Genomic DNA, 18,531 nt, shown 5'->3' on the forward strand with positions numbered 1-18,531 from the left:
CAGCTGTTTTACCAAAAGGCAGTAGAAGGAGGTCCTCGGAAGGGCAAGGACTCAGAAAATACCTGTCCAAGTACTCTCTCTGAATGAAGTACCTGGAGTCCTGTGGCAGAATAAAGGAACGCATTTTGAAAAAAGAACACCAGAAACACTGATTAATTATCTAACTGTTGTTCTATATGATAGGACAAGCGTGGTAACAGACAGAGCCACCACAAGCACATAAATACCTTTGTGTATTAGAGAAAGGAAACTTCCGCTCCTTTCCCCTCCCCCTTTTGTTATCTGAAAGAAAATATCTATATGAAAGATAGGGAGGGAGAGGGAGGGAATGATGCCAATGAATACCACAGATAACTTAACTGTGACGCACTGGCAGATAACATTGAATTCCTTCCCTTCCACAAAGGGGGATAAACAATTATTTTTCTGTCACTAAACTGATCAGTTGAATGGAAGATTTTATGTTAATATTTTTAAAAAGTTAGTAAGAAATGTCATATGACATATATTAAAAACCCTTCAGAACATACATTATTTTTATTTACTCTTTTACATTTAATTTTTATTTTATCAAAGAGATACCTTCGGTTTAAAACATTAAATGTAGAGTGTCCATAAGGCTAGGAAATCTGTATAATATGAATTAATTAGCTTTTTCACTGATTGAAGATGCCTCTGACAACATTGCGTATATTCTTGTTTTCAGAATTTATGGCGTCTCTGTAGTTGCACAACACTGAGCATGCACAGCAGCAGTCCCCTGCCCACATCATCTCTTTGCCCCTGTTCCTGCTTCCTAAAGGCAATGCCTTTGAGCTGTTTCCTCTTCACCTACTAACCTCCATGCTTCCAGATAACATGCTTATCTTGTTATTTCTTGATTTTTCTTTTTAAATTTTAGACAGTATTTACTGACTTTCTAATATGGAAGACAGGATTAAGATCTCCCCAATGCTCTCACACACACACATATACACACTTCAGCTCCCCCATTCTTCCATTATAGAGATGACTATTATTCAGATCATTATAAACAAAAAATATGACTCACAGCTGAGCCATGCATGTACAACAGTAACATTTCTTTTCTGATACAACTTTTTCCTTTCCTAAAGTTAACGCCTGTCTTGTTTTTTCATCATCTTAGGCTTCCCTTGCTGCCAGCCTAGCTTTCAGCTTTCTACTTCTGGATAAGTCTATAGACTACAGTCCATCTGTTTTTCAGATTCTAAAATTTTGTTGCTGTCATGTCCTCTCCCGTTCTCTGTCCATATAGCTTTATGCAATTTTATCCCTTTAACATCTTCTGAGTGGTATTTCAGAAGGAAGTGAAGGTATACACATGAGCCCTGTTGACCATCGTACTTAAGCAGAAGCCCCTCCCAGTGTCATTTACTGACCATGCCAGAAAGACACCTGTAGAGGGGGGGTCAGACCAGGTGGGCTTTGTGTTCCAGGGCACATCAGGTATCTTAATGTGTCTTCTAACCCCACTGAGCCCTTCCCTGCCAGGCCCTGCTATTCCTAATGTGCTCAGATCCCATTTCTCTTGTAACTGGAGAAAATCTTTGTTTACTTAAAACCTTAGTTGATTGAATGAGTGTGAGAAGAACAGTGAAGGGCCTGGGTCCTCCCACCTACCTTCACTGCGCTGAAGCAGAACACGTGGAGCAGGGCGGCAGCCGCGGCACTCCGAGCCACGCTGTAAATGGCCGACGTCATCCCAGAAACAGCTGGAACACAAACACCAACAGTTCCTTTCTCCATTGACCAGTCACACAATCAACAAATGTTGTAAGAAACTGAAGAGAGGGTTGTAGCTTTCAAATACAAAATGCCTGCCCAAAGGGCAAAGAATAAATCTACGGGATCAATCAAAAACCACTGGGTGACTCTTTGTACAAGAAAATGACTGACCATTTACCAAAAATCCCCGAGGAATGTATTTAGAAAGGACTTTGACAACATGCTTAGAAGAACACGGTGTGAACGTGCAGTGTGGAGATGGGAAGACCGCCTTGCTCACAGGGGAAAGCTGTTGGCCAAGATAAAGATCATGAAGAGCAATTTCTACAGAGGAAAGGAGAGGGATAGAGATAGATAGATAGATGATAGAGAGATTGATAGATAGATAGGACAAGCAAGTGCCTGTGTGTATATGTGAGAGTGTGTGTGTGTGTGTAATGAGGTGGTAACAGTAACCCATCAGCCACTATGGTCTAGCGCTTTGTGTACATGATTCCATTTAATCTTTACAGCAACCCCATGAGATCAGCGTGTTCACTTGCATCTAGAGAAGAGTAAGCTTTAAAGTTAAGCAATCTGTGTAAAGTCTCCACGTGTTAGATGAGGTTTTACCCACCTTGGTCTGAATCTAAAGCGCGATATCAAATGTGAGGACACGGGTCACTGTCTGTATAGGCACACACACAACACGCACTCACATGTCACATTCTCAGGCTCACATTCACACACTCGCAGACTAACTCATACGTGTATGAGCTCAAATACACAAACGCACACACCTATATCCACTCCTTCACAGTCACACACACAAACTGTTTTTCCAAAGAAAAGTTAGAAGGGCCCCAAACCTATTCCAAAGCTCAGAGAATTCTACTCTTCTCTTTTCTTTGCTTGTGTCTCTACCAAACTTTCAGTTTGCCTGAATGAATCCCGATGGGCCCACCATCCACCTGACTGACCCAAACTGAAGTAGTTCCCATGCTGAGGACACAGAAAACCTAACTCTCCAGGCTCTCATTCTATCCCCGAGGGTCGTCAGCCCCTGTCTGAACTTCAGACTCCTTTAGAGGAAGCGTAGAAGGTAAACGACTTACCAGAACCTCCAAAAAACAGCATGTCGATTTGTTCCAAAAGATAAATGCAGAAAGTGTTGATCTGCGGGAAGAGCCCGAGGAGGGAAATTGCAGGGAAGCAATACAAAAATACTGAAAGGGAACAGACAGAATGGACAGTAAGTGTGCAAGAACTGTCTTGAGGTCCCCGTGGCAATCCCACCTCCCTCCCCTTCCCACCAGCCTGTCCCCGACCCCAGGAATCCTGGAGGCAACACTGGACTCCTCTCACGCCCCCACCAGGAGGAGAGACTGGACGCTGAGCCGAAAATGTACCCCTGTGGAAGTAACAAGGAGCTACTCCCGAGGAAGAGGCCCGCCGTGGAAAGGATTGCAGGCCCAGACTGAGCAGAGACTGAGATGGCGAGTTAGAGCCCAGACTGGGCTTCAGTTTGCAAGAGCAGGCTCGGATTTAGGGGAGATTGGGGGGGGGGGGGGGGTGGGGGGAGAAAGAGGCCTGGGAAAATGACAGGAACATGCAAAACCCCAGAACAGGAGTTATGGGATCTCTTCCTGCAGGGTAGGGGGAGCAAAAATTGGAGCCAAAGGGGCTCCTGGATCTGCGCTTCTGTGCCCTTAAGCACTTGAGTCACTGAGAGTCTGCCACATTGAAAGGCTGACTGAGATTTGAGTTCAGTCAGGACTGCAGACTCTCACAGAGGAGGGAGGGAGGGTGCTGATTAACCAAGAAACTCTACACCCTGCGGGGGGGCGGGGGGGCACACCGAAGGGCCAGTCCTCAGGTGGAGTGGATCACCTGGGAGATGAAGGTAGCCTTGCCTGAGGGGAGGAATACTACCTCTCAAAATCCTAACAGTGCAACTGGATAAAACATCCAGATGCTGTAATTCAATGTTTCACAGAAATCATTTGTTGGAAGAAATAAAACACAGTAGAGTTCCAGCAACTTCCCTCTCATCCTTTCCCAGTTCTATTTAAGCTGGGTTTCATAGAAACGCAGGAACTCCCATTAGTACTGCTATAATATACCTGTCTTCCTTCCTGTCTCAGTTTATTGGGTAGAATGTCACTGAAGTTCGATACTGGTAAACTTTAATAAAACTAAGGAAATTTGATTTGAAATCCAATATGCCCAAACATGGAACTATGTCCTGATATTACACATAAACCACAGCGAACAGGAGGAGTAGAGATGATAGAGGAAGGGGTTTCAGCTTTTTCTGAAAAATCGGAAATGCAAACTGTCCATGGTGAAATTGTAGGAATGAGAGGATGTGTGTGTCCCCTTCTCTTGCTAATAGCGGCTAAAAGCAAGTATGGGACAAACTCATCTAGGACAACACCAAGGAGCTGTTCCAACTCTTTGTGAAAGTAAAACCTCATGTAATGAATGTGGCCTTTGCTCGGGATTGGAGCCATATTTTGATACACAGGATGATTTCTGCCGTTCTGGGGCAAGATTTTAACTATATTGTAAAAACCTAGAGCATCTGTGAGTAAGACATTTCTCAATCAAAGTAGGCAATACCAATCTGCTGGATGTAACTGTAGAAGACACAATTTCTTTTTTCAGGTTTTGTGAATGGAACACAGAGATATGAAAGGAAAAATGTAAGAAATAAACAGAAATTTAATTATAGAACATCTACTTATGAGCATCAAAATTTGAATCCATATAATTTCAAGCAAACTGACTAGCTCTTCTGTTAACTTTAGGACTCACAACACAGCAATGAAGACTGTATGCTACACTATATTATTCATGGCCAGGAGAGAGGCAGAGGGAAGATGCAATGAGATTTCATTCTTTCACCTTCTCAGGTTCTGTGTGTGTTACAAAAATGTCACTGAGAATGAAGAACTACAGGGAAAAGTGTGGGCGTAAAATAATATTAAAGGCAGTCAAATAGTGGAAACTGTTCAGAAAAACATGGATAAAGAGATATGCTCTATAAGAAATACACTAGGCAATGAAACCAAAACTAATGAAGCAAAAAGAATTAGAACACAATGAACGATGGCCTGCAGAAAATAAAATGGTAAGAGATACTGGGGAGTCCTAACTGAAGATGCTCTGGCTGTGCACACAGCACTGGGACTTAATGAAACAAGAGAAGTAAGACTAGTAGTCAACAGAGAGCCCAGGACCCAGACCTTCTCCAAGATGTATTAGAGGAGGAAATCTCTAGTCTTTAAAATCAAAACTGGGGAGGTGGAACGAGAGTAAAATGGAGCCGACGGGACACATGTCACGTTGTATTTCACGTGAATGAAAAAGTAGCCAACGCTTCTTGCATTAGCAAGACAAATGGAAAATTACATTTGAAGTTGCTGAAATTATTTTGTTCTTTTTTCCAAAAGTAAGAAATAAAGAAGTCCCTGTGGTTATTGGCAACTTTCCCTGTGAACAAACATTTCCTGCTAGCACACCACTGAGAGGGGTTGTAATTCTCTCTCACTTCTCTACTCGTCATTTTCCCAATAATTACCATAAATGCAGAAACTTCTGGTACAGTTCCATTTCTTTTCAAGCAAAAGGTATAAATAAAAACATTGTAACTTTCTTATTTCTTTTGCTAAATGTGAATAATAATTCATTACTATATTTGCGGGTTTGGGGTGAAAGCATGCAGAATTAAAATAACATGGAAATAAAACCAAAACCTGTAGAGTTGATGTGAATGTATACATTGTGTGTCTCCAATGTGCCATATCTGCGTATTAACTAATTGTCCTGACATGGACTCCTGAGGCCAGGAAACGAGTCTTTATACAAGACCTAGAAACGTGAGGGCTGAGCGTGCAGAGAAGAATGAGTACAAAACCTCCACTTATCTCCAGGGGTTACATGATTGAACCTGCACTATTGTTAGTAGGGGGTTATGGTCCTAAGGACTAAAATAAAACAAAACTCTCAGATGTGAAAAGGACCATAGATGCCATTTGATAAAGAACCCATCCAGCACACAGAACCCATCCACAACTGATGGCCATCTCACCTTGCCTGAACTCTTCCCACGTCAGGGAATTCCCTGCTTCATGGGCAAGCCATGCTCCTACTGGACAGCTCTCACCCAAACCATTTTATGGGTCTTTCTTGCAGTGAGCTGTAACCTACCTACCACGTGCAGGACCTAGTTGTTACGGCTACAATAACAGAGAACAAAATCCCTGCTCCCTTGACCCGGCAGCCTTTTAACCATCTGAAGCCCAGCGTGTGTACCTCTAGCACATAAGCATTCCTCCTCTAGGTTGGACATCCCCATTCCTCTGTCCCATCTCCAGACCCAGTGTGGCCCATGCGGCTCCGTTCCTCAGGACACACTCCAGCTTTGCTACTGCTCCTTTTGAAATATGGTACTAAGAACTGAAGACCTCTTGGTTTCTCATCCATAGGATAATTACAAAGCCAGCCTCACTCACAAGCTTTTGCTGAAGTTACCCAAATGGAAAGTAAGAAAAATTCCAGCCCAGAGGTCACCAGTCTCTGAGTGACACAGGAAATGACTGCTGACTAAGAAGGCCTTTCCCCTCACTCCAGGAAATAAAAATAAAGACTTGTTCCTTATAATGAAAGAGAAGTGATGGAAGCACAGAGTGATATTCAGAATATAAATGAGGGATCATGAAAGGAAAAGAAGTTATGTAAGAATATTACCCTCAGTGTTTCTAGCTCTTTAATTCACCCCCTAGCCTATAAAAGCAAAGACTCCCTGCCGCTGGCTTTGTCTTTCTTCTTGTAGCAATTTCAGCCCCTGAGTTCTTTGCTCCTGTCACTGTACATTCCTCCTTCTTCTAGCGTTCTATCACCTGATATCCCTTTCTTGCCTTTGAGGAATGTTCTTCTCCTTGCATTATATATGACAACGAGCTTCTGCATCTTTCCTATCTGCCCAGCTTCCACCTGCTCACCTCCTACCCTGGGTCTCACTCAGCCCCTTCTGCCCTGAGAGGCAGAATAAGAATGACTCAGCTCCACCGGAAAGCAGCAGACACCGGATTCCCTACCTCCTCTCCTATTCCTCTTTCTCTGCCACCTCCTCCCCCTCTGCTAGGTTGATGGTGCTCGGCAGAAACCAGCCATAGCAGTGGGGAACAGAAATATCACCAATAAGGCACAACTCCAGGAAATATTTCACATTTCCCAGCACCAGCCAGAGAAACACTCCCACCACTTTCATAGTGTGAGGGACATGACAGTAAACATGGGCTTGGTGCTTATTTCTCTCTTGTCTTTTTTCTTAAATGCTCCTTGTTGAATGAGTTGAACCACATCCCTCCAAAATATGATGAAGTCCTAACCCCAAGGACCTATAGGGGTGACCTTATCTGGATATAGCGTCTTCACAGATGATCAAGTTATGATGAGTCATTAGAGTGGGCCCTAATCTAATATGACCATGTCCTTATAAAAAGGGAAAACTTGGATATGGAGACAGACACACAGAGGCAAGATGACATGGAGGGAAGACGATGTGAACAGACACAGGGAGAAGGCCATCTACAAGCCAACAAGAGAACCCTGGACCAGACGCTTCCCTCCTGCCTTCACAGATTCTAGACTTCTGGCCTCCAGAACTATGAGACGATAAATTTCTGTTGTTCCAAACCCCCTGCTTGTGGTCCTTTCTTAGGGCAGCCATAGGAAATCAATACATTGCTTTTTCTTCCTAATAACTTTTTGTTTTCTCCTAATTTTTTTCTTCTCTCCTTCTAGTCTCTGAACCTCACAATGGCAGCAGCTATGTACCACTTGGATCCCTAGGTCGCTGAGCAACAGAAGGTGAGGAGGTTCCACATCTTCTTGGAATAAATGACTTTGAATTGCCCTTGTTTTTCCTCACAGTTAGAAAAATATATAACCCTCTATCACCTTCCTCTCTTTCCCAGTTGTTCCAAATTTGTTCCATAATCTTTTCCTGCTCAGTGCAAATTACTATGTTTAACACATTCATCCCAAAAAGATTGCTATCGTTCTATTTTCCTACTTGTCTTTACCCCAGAAGTCATATTGTCAGCTTGTTGGATTATTTATCACCATTTTTACCTGTCACTGTTGACAAGCAGACAAAAATGCGTATCAAGGAGAAGCTTTAATGAGGGAAAAGGAATTCCAGTGAGAAAGATAAGAAATGCCATATACCCTGCCCCAACTCACTCCCTAATGGAATTGATTTGAAGAAAAATAAAATGAGAACATACAGAGCCAGTAGCTTATTCTAGAACCAGAGTCAATGCAAAAAGTAAAATCTTAAGTTTTTACCAAGTAAACTAAGATCTTATTTTTTGAGCCTTAATAATATTTCACACTCTGAGCTATGGTAAGTTTGCTACGCCAGGACAAGTACATTTATTCAACACTGTTGGCCCTTTTATAGTAGCAAACTAAAGAAAAACAGGAATGAGGGAGACACCCATGCCTAGAAAAATAATTTCAAAATAGAATGTATGTCACACTTTTCTTCCCCTGAGTCTCTTTTCTACATCTCATCTGCCAAAGGTACTTGTTAAGTCCCTTCTTAGTCTAACAGCTGAGTTGAACAGCCCAACATGACCCCAAGTTTTCCTTGGCTTATGAATGGGAAGTCTACTCAAACTCTGACGACTTCACTGCAGCTGATCTCAGGAGGAAGATGGGTGAGCTAATTTATGAGATGGTAAAGTGACTGAAAGTCCTTCTTGTTTTGCGTGTGTGTGTGTTCCAACTGACAGAACTTCAAGGACTATAAAAAAGTAAAGTGAAAAATATCAGGCAGAGTAGAAGCAAATATTCTTGGGCAAGACAGCACTGACCAGGAGTCTAATCGTGGGATCAGTTTCTATTTTTTTTCCAAAATGTTTGTTTTCTATTTGAACTCAGAGATTCTGTGACATGTGCCTAAGCCTTTGGTAATAAGAAGCTCCTTAGCTCCTCACATGACAGGTGTTGAGGCTGCAGACGAAGGTGGGCTCGTGGTGGGTTGGATGGAGGGGGAGGGAATAGTTTGTTACCAATACAGCAGAAAGAGGAATGGCGAGATGGTAGATGGGAAAGAAAGTCAGAGGGTGGAATGTCTACTACAGTTTTCACCAATAAGGAGCACAAAGAAAACGTACAACATATCTGAGGGCCCTCCCCAGTCCCACTCACTGGAGAGATTCAGGGAGCTGTCATGGGAGTCAGAGAAAGGAAGATATGGGGCCTAAGGCTTAGACAAACTCCTCTTGAATAAGATTTCCAGCTGGCAAGCAACAGATCAAGGGAGTGATGTCTTTGGTAGCTGCCCTTTGTCAACTCATTTGGTCAAGGTGATCACAGCCAATCACAAGTTAGCATGTGTTTTAACCTCTGGATGTCATCACAGGAATTCGCAGTACACTGGCAATCCAGTCTTCAGAGCTGCCAGCCAATACTGGGGCAGCCCTTCTGCATAATAATGGCAACAACAGTTAATACCTGGTGCCAGGCACTGTTCTATATTTTAAATATACTAACTCACTTAGAACTTGCAACAACCTCTGAAGTATGTACTAATTTTGTCCCCATATTAATTATAGTTGAATTTTGCTCAGGGCACACAGCTAGTAAAGAGGCAGAGCTGGAATTTAAACAGCCAGCCATGTGGCTGCAGAGCTGGGGCTCTAAACCATTACAGTACACAGGTCATGCGTGTAAATGGAGAATTTCACATCAGACACTGCCTAGACCTTAAGGCAAGCAAAATGTACCAGTGGAAGGCAGTATGACCAGCATATCCAGGACTCCACCTGGACTGAGAACCAAGCCCACTGAAGCATTACCAGAGCATCTGTGCCATGCAGATGGGGCCGTAGCCGCCGCCCTGCTTGCAAGACCACCCCCACCGCGGGGAGCCCCGCTGACACCCACACCAGGCATCACAGCAACCAGCCTTCACATATTACAGCGCTGCAATGTCTTGGTCACGGACATCAAAATCCTTGAGAATAATTCCGTTGTTGGATGCTCGGCAGCTTGGCTCCCAGACAGTCTTCTGAAGATGTGCAAGCCAAGAGGGAAATGTACATGTCTTTGTCGAATAATCAAGTAGAGAGGTTTCTCCAAATAGGGATTCAGAAGATAATGGGGAGACACATCCTCCCTCCTCTATATTCTTCCCCACAACCCCAAAATTAACTCACCTATTAAGAGGTCCCTAGCTGATTGGAGGGACCTTGGAGAGAAGAGCTTCAGGCCATAGACAACGTAAGAGGGAGGGTGCCTGGCTTTGGCCCCTGTATCAAGAAGCAAAATAAGGCCACACAGCACACAAAAATAGATTGGTCTGCTATATGTTATGATTTGGTTGTGTCCCTAGAAAACAAACACAATTTCTGAATGGTACCTTTTATTTTGATTAAACGACAAAAGCCTCATAGTCAATAATTTATACCACATCATACAACTTACACAATAAAACACATTCTGGCTCCTCCCCTGCCATAATTCATACACACAAAACACAAGGGAAAAAAAAAAAAAAACAAGAACCTGGAGTTTATTCTGTCAAATAAGAATGAGAATATCAAAAAGAATGTTATGTCTCTCAGACTCAACAAGATTTACATGAAAATTTAATTACTATCCTTGGATACAATCCAGATCTAATTCAATGCTTCCCCAACAGTGAAACTTTCGTTGTACTGTTCATTTCAAGTGCAAAGCTAATTTACACCAGTATTTGCTCTGCATGGTCTAACTTGAGTTCCACTATTAATAAGAAACAGAATTATAAGTTGTAGGCTTCAATTTCCTCATGTCTTAGAAAGCAAGACAATACATGTGCAAAGTTATACCTGCAGAGATTGCATAAAATGTCTGAGTGTAGCACAGCGGCATAATCCAATTTAGAAAACTTGCTATTTATAAACAGTTTCCTCTAAGGAGGACCAAAAACTTAAGAGATCTCATCTTAGCCCTCAAAATATTGTTATGAGAAGTAGTAGAAATATTTTTTTATTCTTCTTCTTGAATGGATAGAAAAATTAAGGAAAAGCTATAACATCACCTTTCCAGGGCAAAAGCCAATGAAGAATTTACATTTCACAAATCAATGCACAATTGATAAGGTTCAAAAAATCAACAAAAATGAATTAGAGGGAGAATATTCTTTGCAATTCATGAACTACTTTAAGTATAAAAAGTGAAGATTAAAGTGATATGGTTTCAGATATGAATTTTTAAAGTCACTGCCTTGAACATGTTATATTTAGAAATGCAATTTAAATTCCACTGCTTCTATAATAGAAACAGTCCTATTCTGAGACCATCTTTTAATAGGAGGGAAAACACAGGCTGTCCGTGGGGGCTGGTATGTCTGGCCCTGAGTCCAGGATCAGTTTTGAAGGAATATTTGCACTGTTAGGAAATTTCCTTTTGAATCCAACTAGGTCATAGATTAATCAGTATGGGAATACTTTCTCTGTATTAAAAAAAAATTGAAACTAAAGCCTAAGTTAAATCTTACTGCATTTCTTATCAAGTGAATAGCCCAATAAATTGGTTGGTGTAAATAGCTATGCAGTATATAAATACACAAGCACATGAGACATTTCCTCAAACTGACATCATTTAGGAAATATAGTTAAATAGCTAATTCCCACTTGCCCTGATTCTTCCTTTTACTAAAAGGTTAAAAATACACTTTCTAGAAATTGGAAGTCTTTGGCTTTGAACAAGTTTGAGATATCATCTTGGATCTGCCAAGTCCAACTTTATTTATTGGGCATTGGAATGTGTTCTTTGTGTTTGTAATTTATGAGACTAAACATGATGCTCCCTGAGAAAGAGCCTGCCCTCACCATCCTGCTCACGCTTCGGCTCACTTCTCATACTACCTTTTGGGTCCCCAAGCCATCCTAAGCATATTGCTACTACATGGCATATAAGTCACCATTATTTGCCTTGATTCCTAAGAACACCTACTAATAAAATTTCCCTGCTTTCTAGGTCCTTCTTTCACATATGAATCAATCATCAAGACCCCCAAGGATTGATTGTTTTTTTCAATAGAAAACTTCCACTCGCTCCTCCAGGTGAAGTCTAATCGTAATCTTTCAAAACGTATCCAAGTATTTCCCATCTGGTTTTTAACCTTAAAATACACTGGGGGAGCACCACCGATGTCAGCTGTGGGGCATCTTGGAGGCTATTTCACAAAAGCTGGTCTACGTGTGCATGTGGGCTTCCTAGCAGCCCCAGCTACATATACAAGGTCACAGCCCTCCCTCTGCTCTCAGTGCAGCGAAAGGTAAGGTGAGAGAACCTATCAAAACCTCCAGAACCCCACTTGTGGAGACAGGTGGTGCATGTGGCTAATGGACGAGGCCATTCTAATTATCCTCTAATCAAGAGGGTGGGCTGGTGAAATGCTTCTAACTTATTAAGAAAAAAAGGGGGGAAGGGTATTATAAGGAAGATGGGGTGTTTGAGAGATCTAGAGGTCCAGGAGCCAGTGCACAGCCAGCTGCTTGAACCGGGTGTCAACAGCCAGGTCACACTGCCCATCCCATCTCAGCTGGCCACACGTGCCAACTCCCGGCTTCCTGCAGACCAGAGTTTGTTCTTTGCTTCCTCAGTCCACAGGGCAGAAAACTGCTGCCTCTCCCGTACTGAGTTTGCAGAAGTTCCCTCTAGCCACTTTCAGAGGTCCAGCCCACGTGCACACATAGTCCAGCTTTTGATGGCTGATGTAAAACAGCAAGAGCTCACGTTCAGGCAGCCTTCCCCGTGCCCCAGGCACTGTCTACCTACTTTAAATGCGTCCATGTGGCTAATCCTCCACACGCTGTAAGAAGTACTATTATTCTCATTTTGCCAACAGTAAACTGAGGCACAAGGATTAAGAAATCTCCCCAGGCTGTACAGACAGAAAACAGTGTGGCAGAGCAAGGATTTGGACCCTGGCCACTTGCTGCCTGCCCACCTGGCCACTACATACCGACTCCCGACAACACCCAGGGAGATGACTGCATTGGGCACAGGATCCTCCCAGGCCCAAGGACCCAACCTGACTCTGCTAAATTTCATTCAAAATCATTATTCTTTAAACACATAATGTGAACGTCTCTCACGTGAAGCAGATACACAGTGTGTGGAAAAGCATTCGTAACAGCTTCCAGGTGCGGACTTTCCTAACAGGGATCTGGAGCGGGAGAAGGGCTCCTTTCCTGGGGCAGGAGTAGAAAAATACATACGCTCTGGCCAGCCGCTCTGTGACATGATGTTCACCTACACTGAATTCTCATCACTATAATAAGGGTTAGCTGTTTTTACAGTTTCTTTTGATGTTGTGGGTTAGTTTACTTAAATATCATTTCTTGGTGGCTGTTGATAAATTCTTTTTTTTTCAGCTTTAGCAATTCACCTGTCGATTTGAAGTCATCCTGAGCATTTTTAACTATACACTTCAGTTTCCCTTGTATGTGGTACAAGAGGAGGACAGCAGGGGTGGGCACGCTCTGCCCTCCAGAGCTGAACTCGAGTAAAAGCCTAGGCAGCAAGTATTCTCTGCCTCACACTTGGTGTATATAAGGGAACCCAAAATATTTTCGAGAAAGCAGTAGAGGAGATAAGCCACAACCAAAGGGTCAGATAATTCTTACCAGTTGACTAGTAAGACCCTACTTCAGCTTAAGTGCAGTAGAAATTTGATAAGCTACTTTAAATATTGAAAAGACATAAGCAAATGAGTTTCTATAAGCTTCGTTTATAATTCCATTCTACAGAATGATCTATTTTAGGTCCAACTTCCTAACTTTCAGGTCTATAAACCTTGACAAATGGGCAGATGCAGTGGTCCAAACAAGAGGGCAGTGAAACTGATATCAAAGTACTCCGCAGAGCGATGTCCGGGGTGCTGCCCACTCTGCTCCCGTCTATTTCCCATATTTCCCACTTCCTCAGCATTTCCCTCACTGGCAGTGAAGGACATGGGGAAGGGGAGTGACTTAAGTTCTGCCCCTCTTTAATGGCATACATTTAGTACATGAGAACCAAAAGAAGGCAATTCGGAATGGCTCATGCTTTAAAGATTACTCTTTTGAGCTAGTAACTATACAAGTAAATAGAAAATAGGTAAATATTACTTAACTTTTAATCAGATCCACTAAAACTAAGCTGACCTTCTTATATCTAGGTCTGAGGATTGAGAAATTATTTTATGTCATTCAAAATCACTCCTCGGAAAAACACCACCCTAACTAGGTGGTCACGGTCAACATCAACAGTGGTAAGTCACGTTGACAGTATGCACCCTCGATACGATGTGATGAAAATGGCTCTTTACCTCTGTGGTCTTCCTCCCCAAAATCTGTAACTCCAGTCTAATCATGAGATAAATACCAGATAAGTTCCAACCGAGGGACAGTCTACAAAATCCCTGAGCAACATTCCCCCACACTGTCCAGAGCATCAAAAACAAGGAAAGTCTGAGAAGCCGGCACAGCCAAGATGAGGCCAAAGACACATGATAACTGAACGTAATGTAGTAAAGTAATGTGGTGTGGTAAAGGCAGTAGGTAAAACCTAAGGAAATCTGAGTAAAATATGGACTTTAATTAACAATAATATATCAATATTGGTTCATTAATTGTGACAAACGTAGCATACTGATGAAAGAGGTTAACCACAGGGGAACCGGGTATGGGGTTATATGCGAACTCTCTGTTCTAGCTTCCCAATTTTTCTGCAAAACTAAAACTGTTCTAAAATAAAAAGTTTATTTAAAAAAATCATTCCCAGTGACTTTTATATAACCTGAAGTGGTACCAAATGCCTTCACTTCACAGTAGCCACAGTTCATTGACTAGAACATGTCATAAGTTATAGCCCTTGCTCTTTAGTTTGTACTGTGAGCAAGGAAACAAGATAAATATGCAGAGTGGAAGGAGAAAGGGAAGGAAACGTGACGTGTACACAGGACTTTGTATATTCCAGGCCCTGCAATGGGCGCATTGTGTATATATATATATATATATAGTGTCCAATTCACTCTTTACCAAATCCAACTGAGGTGGTTATTATTATCCATATCTTACTCACAAAAAAATTGCTAACATTTGCAGAACACTTCATGTACATTATCTTGTTTAATCCTCTTACAATCCTATTTTATTACTTCCTCCTTTACAGATGAAAAACCTGAGATTCAGAGAAGTGACTTGCCCAAGATCCCATAGTTTGTGGATGGCAAGGCTGGAATTAATCCCAAACCTGCTGGCTTCCAGCTACCCACGTTTCTCATTGTGATCTGAGATTGCCTCCACCATCATTACCCGGGGATGTGGGTCGGGAGGGGGGTGAAAATGCAGATTCCCAGGGGCTGCCCCGGCCGCACGGACTCAGCGTCCCTGCAGGTGCTGAGAATGGCCCCGACCCTGGCTCTGTGCAGGTGATCCCAGTTTTTGCCGCCTGTCAAATATCCTACTGAATTTTGCTTTCTGGGTGATCATTAGTGGTTATTGTTGGTTAGACCTGTGTATAAATCTGTGTCTGCTAAGTAATATCCTCACCACCCATTACTATACTGCCAGTCTCTGATGCTCAGATTGCTTCCAGTATCCACACCGAACTCTCAGGTTTTAAGCTCTCCTGGACCCATTTTCTTTCACAGTCAGATGCATTTCCTTCAAGCCCAGGGTATACTGTGCCATATCTATTAGCATGTCATTATTAATTCTGCACTTATATCTGAAATATATACAGTGTTATGCAAAAACTTTACTTTTAATTTGTTATTTTCTGGTTTTAACAACTTGCCCAAAATTTGCCACTTCTGTGCTCCTGGAAGGAAACAAAGGAAAAAAGTCAATCACTCTAAGAGCAAGAATTGACTGAACTTATTAAGAGCCCCTCCTTACAAATGTACAAAATAAAGTAGTTTAGAAAAGCACTTTGGTTCAAGTGACAGTCCCTGATGAGTGACAATTAGCCAGGGGTAGAGACAGTGGCAGGCTTGAGGACCGTCTCCGCCCAGACTTGGTTCACTCTGTTGACCACCTGCTTTCTGAGGTTTTCTCATCCATCACTGGACATAATATATCAGCCTTCTAAATGCCTGCATGGCTCAGTTAGGTTGCAAGAGGAAATATTTCAGAGCTTCCACATTTTCTTTCCTCACTAGAACTGTTAGAGGAATGCCAAGTCAAATCAGGGGATAATCTACTTCGAAATTTGTGTAAGGGAATTAATTACTGCAATAAACATGGTTAGCTGTCTGACATGGCTTACTGTGACAGTAAGAAAAGTCATTTCTTACTATCTCACCATGACAGGCTGGCTCACATAAAGGGACAGCAGCTTGATCGACTCTTCTGGCAACTAGATCAATACAGCCAATATAACTCCAGCTTCCAGCAATGACACAGAGGTCCAGCTAACAGACATTACAGATCCACAGGGAACACACAGCCGTTCTCGCCATCCACCTTGACTAGCACGTTCTGCATTACTCCTGAAAGCACATGCAGGAAATGAACGTTTAATAGCATCCAACACCCCTCCCCCCAAGTCACCCAGAAAAACAGTGACACTAAAGTCCTGTCACTAGAAAGCAGGGTTTATTTACTGAAGCAGGAGGACAGTGGTGTGGCATCTCAGGTGGGCTCGAACAAAACACTTCAGAGCCGCACATCTCTCCTCGCACCACCTAACCCAGACTTCTGAGGATAATCACAACAATGCATCTTCATACCCTAATTATGCTGCTTCTACTTATCTTGACATTCAGACTCTGGGATAAAAGAAGATGTACTATATGTAAACCAATTATGGGGAACAGAGGAATTTAACAAGACAGCAATGTACGCCACCGATCGTCCAATTATAAGCTTTTTTAATTACTACGAGCTAAACATAAGCTATCACAGATTTAAAAGCAGTCCTAAGTCTGGATATGAATTCTTCTAAAACACAATAGAGGGAAGATCAAGCTTTCTTTCATTGGAAGGGTTTTTCGAGGCCCACAGGAGCTTGCCATAACAAAGGAAGGAATGTTTCTCAAAGAGCTGGGAAGTCCACCAGGCAGTGGCTCAGTGCAAAGGCATGTGGTGGCATACCAGGGGACAGTGCCAGACCCTGCCCGACAGGGTCCCATAGGGGAAGGCACAGCCGAATCAGTAAAAAGAGTAATGATTCATGTTTACATAACTGACATGACCAATAATGATAGCTACCCTTTATTAAGCAATTCCTATGTCCCAGGCACTGTTTTAAGCATGCTACATGGATTATTTAATCCCCATAGGCATTTTTATCATCCTTATCTACAGATAGGGAAACTGAGGCATGGAGCATACACATCTTGCTCAGGGTCCAACATTCAAGCCCAGGAACCACGAAACAAATGTAGGCAGTCTGTCTGATTGCAGGGCCTACAGTCTTCCCCACCAGGCTGCACGGTCTTTCCTGACACGAGTCCAGTGGGATAGAAAAGACTCTCCATACACTCTCGTCCATACCCCACTACCACTCACACCATGCTCTCAGATCTAAAGCCTGAACTTGGCCACCAGGCACTAATATTACCATTTACATACTCAAATATATGTACATTGATATATATTTTGCCTTGCGAATAGATTTGGCTGTTCCCCTATCTTCAACACAAGCAGACAAGACAAGCTACGTGCCTGTTATTGGAAACTTACATGTATTGGCGAGGCGGGGTCAGGCTGGACACTCTAGAACACAAATCAGAAGTGTCTGTGTCATCATCTCATGATTTCAAGGATACATTAGTGATGGTAAGAATTAGACGTGGTCTTGCCTTTAACAGGGAATACTGGCAGCTGGCCATGACCAGGCAGAAGAGGAGCACCCACATGTCTTTGCAAAAGCCTCGGTTCAAGGTCAGAAATCCCAGTAGGGAAACCAGGACGATGAGTAAAATCGCCAGCACATTTTCCTTGACATCTTCAGTTCTGCGCAAAATAACCAAATAAAAACGAAGGTGATAAAAGGTAAGTCTACCTCTTCTTCAACAGAGAACACCGGCATGCTTCTACAAAGACACAGTCACAACACAGTAGTTATCCCAAGCATGCCTCTGTTCTGCTAACAAGATTTTAAGGTTTCTTCCTTACTTTATTCCTGTGTTTTATAAACGAAATCCATATTTTAACCCCAGATTTCTGTTATTGAAACAAATGAAATATAATCCCATTGGGTCTCCTGGTCCACTAAGCTGGGTTTACTGGGAGAAAGCAATTAATCATTCCATCCACAACAGTGAAATGTGTCTCAGATAAAGACCTTCACTAGCTCCTTTAAAGGGGGGAGGAGGTGCATTAACACCTGGCTAAAGCAGGAAATCCTCTCCACATACAATCTCCACAGCCAGGATTTGCTGCTTAGTTTCAGAAGCTGGGAGAGCTCCAGCCTGAGAGCTGACAGTGCAGAGGGTCTGACTGAGGTGTGTCATGACCACAGTCTCACTGGGTGCTTTTCTCTTGGGGGACTTTGCATAAGCGGGGTGGGCCAGAGAGGTGGGCTCATGCAGAGTGGGGTGTTGTCAGTGGGTGTGCAAAGGGACAAAGTAAGGGAGTTCTAGGACGTCAAAACAAAGGGGCTGAAGGCTGGATCATGGAGCCTAAGTAGGATGCGGAGGGAACTGAGGACAGGAAGAGCTGCCAGATGGGAGAAAATGGGGGGCGGGGGGTCAAAGTGCTAGCAATGGTATGGGAACGTTAAAGGGCATATGACAGATGAGCAGAG

The 18,531-nt window shown here is 42.8% G+C and overlaps 1 protein-coding gene across 1 annotated transcript in view; it reads right to left on the reverse strand.

Annotated features, from left to right (window-relative positions):
• Positions 1–18,531, reverse strand: part of PCNX2 (pecanex 2) — a 281,084-nt gene that overhangs the window by 190,387 nt on the left and 72,166 nt on the right. Inside the window, exons 11-15 of the mRNA XM_046654236.1 lie at positions 17,585–17,738; positions 17,466–17,498; positions 9,960–10,131; positions 2,841–2,951; positions 1,642–1,733 (exon numbers count right to left, since the gene is read on the reverse strand). Of these exons, the coding sequence (XP_046510192.1) occupies positions 1,642–1,733; positions 2,841–2,951; positions 9,960–10,131; positions 17,466–17,498; positions 17,585–17,738 (562 nt within the window). The remainder of the gene's footprint in view (positions 1–1,641; positions 1,734–2,840; positions 2,952–9,959; positions 10,132–17,465; positions 17,499–17,584; positions 17,739–18,531) is intronic.

This window comes from Equus quagga, chromosome 2 (genome assembly GCF_021613505.1).
Source record: "Equus quagga isolate Etosha38 chromosome 2, UCLA_HA_Equagga_1.0, whole genome shotgun sequence".
NCBI lineage: Eukaryota > Metazoa > Chordata > Mammalia > Perissodactyla > Equidae > Equus > Equus quagga.